We start from the raw sequence: 5000 nt of genomic DNA, 5'->3' as shown, positions 1-5000 counted from the left end.
GTACATCTGTCTATCTGTACATCTGTCTGTCTGTCTGTACATCTGTCTGTCTGTCTGTACATCTGTCTATCTGTATATCTGTCTGTCTGTCTGTCTGCCTGTCTGTCTGTACATCTGTCTATCTGTATATCTGTCTGTCTGCCTGTCTGTCTGTACATCTGTCTATCTGTATATCTGTCTGTCTGCCTGTCTGTCTGTACATCTGTCTGTCTGTATATCTGTCTATCTGTATATCTGTCTGTCTGTCTGTCTGTACATCTGTCTATCTGTACATCTGTCTATCTGTATATCTGTCTGTCTGTCTGTCTGTACATCTGTCTATCTGTATATCTGTCTGTCTGTCTGTCTGTACATCTGTCTGTCTGTATATCTGTCTGCCTGTACATCTGTCTATCTGTACATCTGTCTGTCTGCCTGTACATCTGTCTATCTGTATATCTGTCTGTCTGTATATCTGTCTGTCTGTATATCTGTCTGTCTGTACATCTGTCTATCTGTACATCTGTCTGTCTGCCTGTACATCTGTCTATCTGTATATCTGTCTGTCTGTATATCTGTCTGTCTGTATATCTGTCTGTCTGTACATCTGTCTATCTGTACATCTGTCTATCTGTACATCTGTCTGTCTGTCTGTACATCTGTCTGTCTGTCTGTACATCTGTCTATCTGTATATCTGTCTGTCTGTCTGTCTGCCTGTCTGTCTGTACATCTGTCTATCTGTATATCTGTCTGTCTGCCTGTCTGTCTGTACATCTGTCTATCTGTATATCTGTCTGTCTGCCTGTCTGTCTGTACATCTGTCTGTCTGTCTGCCTGTCTGTCTGCCTGTCTGTTTGCCTGTCTGTCTGTGTGCCTGTCTGTATATCTGTCTTCCTGTCTGTCTTCCTGTCTGTCTGTCTGTCTGTCTGTCTGTATATCTGTCTGTCTGTCTGTCTTCCTGTCTGTCTGTCTGTCTGCCTGTATGTCTGTCTGTCTGTCTGTCTTCCTGTCTGTATGTCTGTCTGTCTGTCTGTCTGTATGTATTTCTGTCCGTCTGTCTGTCTGTCTGTCTGTCTGTCTGTCTTCCTGTCTTCCTGTCTGTATGTCTGTCTGTCTGCCTGTCTGTCTGTCTCCTAGGTAACAGTGTCTGTAAGTCATGGCGGAAGTGATGGGCTGTAAACAGAAACGAGACCCCTCTGCATCCTGTATGTAAAATGATATAATTCCAAAATATATCTGTCTGTCCATCTGTCTGTGCTTCTGACTACATGTCTGTATAAATACCAGTCTCTCTCTCTGTCTGTCTTTTAAACAACATGTCTGTCTATATATAACAAATAAGGACACATACACACTTTTGCTTTGATATGATGAAACTTAAACAAGCCATTTAAATATTTAAATTTACACCACAGTGCTGTTGAATTCTGCACTCTGATTGGTCAGAAGGTGTTGATTAGTTTTCTATAACAGCAGCTCTGACAGTAGTGCAGGTTTATATTAATGCGCTCATTCTAATACGTTAGCGTTTCCATAGTAACAGCTCATTCACAGGGACGTGTACAGCGGACACTATGCTGATAATAAATGAATTAAAAAAACACGTACATTTGTTGATATGGTGATGTTTTCTGTTCATTTTAATGTTTATGGAAGGAGTCTCCAGTGTCAGCGCTTTGTAACAGTCAGAGGTAAAGCTGTAACTGTAAGTTTTCCGATGTCTTCAGGACAGAGGAGTTTACGCTTCTTACGCGGTTTCTCACTAACATGTGGAACGAGCTGCGATTTTTTTTTTTGTCTTATTAACTTGAAGCGAGAGAATAAAGAGACGCTGGTGAGGGAACGAGTGTTTATAGCTGCTATAATGTAAGCGAGAACAGGAACTAACTTGTGTCGTGAACATTAAATGTAACTATAAAGGGATAAAAAGTATGATGTATTGTTCTTTAATAAATAAAAAGTTTTAATTGTTGACAAGTTGCTGTGGTATAAGAGGAATAAAACACAGTAACAGTAACTCCGCTTGTCTGTCTGTCTAGCTAACCCTCTCTCTCTCCCTCTCTCTCTCTCTCTCCCTCCCTCTCTCTCTCTCTCTCTCCCCCGTCTCTCTCTCTCTCTCCCCCGTCTCTCTCTCTCTCTCCCTCTCTCTCTCTCCTCCGTCTCTCTCCCTCCCTCTCTCTCTCTCCCTATCTCTCTCTCTCTCCCCCGTCTCTCTCTCTCTCTCCCTCCCCCCCGTCTCTCTCTCTCTCTCCCTCCCTCTCTCTCTCTCCCCCTGTCTCTCTCTCTCTCCCTCCCTCTCTCTCTCTCCCCCTCCCTCTCTCTCTCTCCCCCTCCCTCTCTCTCTCTCTCGCTCTCTCTCTCTCTCCCCCTCTCAGTGTGTGATGTGGTGTGTAAGAGGTTGAAGGTGAATGGAGAACATGGAGAACTCCTGCAGGTTAGTGATCATTTCTGTTACAGCTGCTCCCTCTTCATGTGCACTACCCCCATGTGCCCTAACCCCATGTGCCCTACCCCCATGTGCCCTACCCCCTGTACCCTACCCCCTGTACCCTACCCCCACGTGCCCTACCCCCTGTACCCTACCCCCATGTGCCCTACCCCCATGTGCCCAACCCCCATGTGCCCTACCCCCATGTACCCTACCCCCATGTACCCTACTCCCTGTACCCTACCCCCATGTACCCAACCCCCATGTGCCCTACCCCCTGTACCCTACCCCCATGTACCCAACCCCCTGTGCCCTAACCCCATGTGCCCTAACCCCATGTACCCAACCCCCATGTGCCCTAACCCCATGTACCCTACCCCCCTGTACCCTACCCCCATGTACCCTACCCCCATGTACCCTACCCCCTGTGCCCAACCCCCATGTACCCAACCCCCTGTGCCCTAACCCCCTGTACCCAACCCCCATGTGCCCTAACCCCATGTACCCAACCCCCTGTACCCTACCCCCATGTGCCCTAACCCCATGTGCCCTAACCCCATGTGCCCAACCCCCTGTACCCTACCCCCATGTGCCCTAACCCCATGTGCCCTACCCCCTGTACCCTACCCCCATGTGCCCTAACCCCATGTGCCCAACCCCCTGTACCCTACCCCCATGTGCCCTAACCCCATGTACCCTACCCCCATGTGCCCTAACCCCATGTACCCTACCCCCATGTGCCCTACCCCCTGTACCCTATCCCCTGTACCCTACCCCCATGTGCCCTACCCCCTGTACCCTACCCCCATGTGCCCTACCCCCATGTGCCCAACCCCATGTGCCCAACCCCATGTGCCCTACCCTCATGCGCCCTACCCCCATGTGCCCTACCCTCATGCGCCCTACCCCCATGTGCCCTACCCCCTGTACCCTACCCCCATGTGCCCTACCCGCATCCGCCCTACCCCCTGTACCCTAATCCCATGTACCCTAACCCCATGTGCCCTACCCCCATTCACCCTACCCCCTGTACCCTAATCCCATGTACCCTAACCCCATGTACCCTACCCCCATGTGCCCTACCCCCATGTGCCCTACCCCCCATGTACCCTACCCCCTGTACCCTACCCCATGTGCCCTAACCCCATGTACCCTACCCCCATGATGTCTGCAGGATGAGGACACGCCCCGTCTCTCTCGTCCTGATGATCAGCTCTGTGACAGGGTCAGCGTGAGGGACGTGTCTGAGTTACTGCAGTGCGTCACACTGAGGAAACACCATGATGTGAAGAAACCCAGGTCCCCCCCCACCACACACACACACACACACACACACAAATCAGTTCCTTAATTTCTATACAAGTGCACTATGAAATGTACAGTGCTCTGTGTGGTGTGTGTGTGTGTTGTTGCAGTTGGTGTCGTCTCCATCAGGAGGACAGGGTGGAGAGGGTGCACGTGGCCGTGCTCGAGGGCGTGGCCCAGCTCCACTTCTACACACACTACTCTCAGTTCAAACATCTCCGCTCCAAGTACACTACTGTAAGTGCACTAAGTCACTCTCCGGACAAAACCAGCCTGTCGTCATGGTAACTCTGAAAACTTTATCCAGTCCAAGCCGTCTTGGGTGCGTGCTTCATAGTGACCTCTAAACACTGGATAAGAATGTGGTTTGAGACACAGCCCACGACTGCATGTGATTGGCTGGTGCTCTCTGATGATGTCATTTTGTTTTTTGCTATCCTCTCACAGAGATGTACCCTAGCGCCCTCCTCAGGCGACCTCCTGTCCGAACTGTTCAACTCGGACCTCTCAGCTCCTGACGGTGCAGCTGTGTCCGGGTCAGAGCGCCACACAGCGCCCCCTACAGGTCTGATCCATCACACTGGAGTTTAATTTTGTATTTAATGACACTGAGTTATTGTGTGTGTGTGTGTGTGTGTGTGTGTGTGTGTGTGTAGCTGACGTGGGTTGTCACCCCGTGGTTCGGCGCTACGGTGTGAAGAGGAAAGGAATGAGCAGCTACCTGCTGACTGAGCAGGAGAGGATTAAGAAGAACTTCCCTGTTAAAGGTGAGAGAAACTAATAATAATGATAATAAAGAATAATAAAGAAATAATAATTTCTTTCATTAATAATTATTTACACTAATTTGCAGTAAAACACATTTCCCTATATCTTCCGTGTAGGTGGGCGGGGCTTCGAGTCGTTTGTCTGCACGCAGGCTGATGATCACGTGACCGACAGCAGCCCTCTGTATGGTCTGGACTGTGAGATGGTGAGACATGGTGGAGAAACTGCACTACCCATAATGCACTAGTAGAAAAGAAACATGGAGGTTTAAAGTGTATGTGTGTGTTTCAGTGTATCACACAGGAAGGTCCAGAGCTGACTCGTGTTGCCGTGGTGACCAGCAGGGGGCAGTGTGTATTAGACGAGCTGGTGAAACCTTTTAACGCCATCATCAACTACTGCACCAGGTTTTACACTCTCTCTCTCACACACACACACACACACACACACACACACACGTCTGATGTTCCTCTGTCAGGTTCTCAGGGATCACTCGCTCCATGCTGAAGAACGTAACAA

The 5000-nt window shown here is 49.4% G+C and overlaps 1 protein-coding gene across 2 annotated transcripts in view; it reads left to right on the top strand.

The window, feature by feature from the left end:
• Positions 1-5000, top strand: part of LOC117596179 (RNA exonuclease 5) — a 17108-nt gene that overhangs the window by 2114 nt on the left and 9994 nt on the right. For both annotated transcript variants that reach the window (XM_053231927.1, XM_053231928.1), the window contains exons 2-10: positions 1118-1185; positions 2356-2414; positions 3583-3707; positions 3824-3950; positions 4161-4278; positions 4370-4480; positions 4598-4686; positions 4773-4888; positions 4960-5000. The exon at positions 4960-5000 is cut by the window's right edge and continues 98 nt beyond it. In XM_053231927.1, the coding sequence (XP_053087902.1) occupies positions 1137-1185; positions 2356-2414; positions 3583-3707; positions 3824-3950; positions 4161-4278; positions 4370-4480; positions 4598-4686; positions 4773-4888; positions 4960-5000 (835 nt within the window). In that variant the 5' untranslated portion in view covers positions 1118-1136. The remainder of the gene's footprint in view (positions 1-1117; positions 1186-2355; positions 2415-3582; positions 3708-3823; positions 3951-4160; positions 4279-4369; positions 4481-4597; positions 4687-4772; positions 4889-4959) is intronic.

This window comes from Pangasianodon hypophthalmus, unplaced genomic scaffold (assembly GCF_027358585.1).
Source record: "Pangasianodon hypophthalmus isolate fPanHyp1 unplaced genomic scaffold, fPanHyp1.pri scaffold_115_ctg1, whole genome shotgun sequence".
NCBI lineage: Eukaryota > Metazoa > Chordata > Actinopteri > Siluriformes > Pangasiidae > Pangasianodon > Pangasianodon hypophthalmus.
The sequence above is the reverse complement of the archived record's forward strand: the minus strand, read 5'-3'. Positions and strand labels throughout refer to the sequence as shown.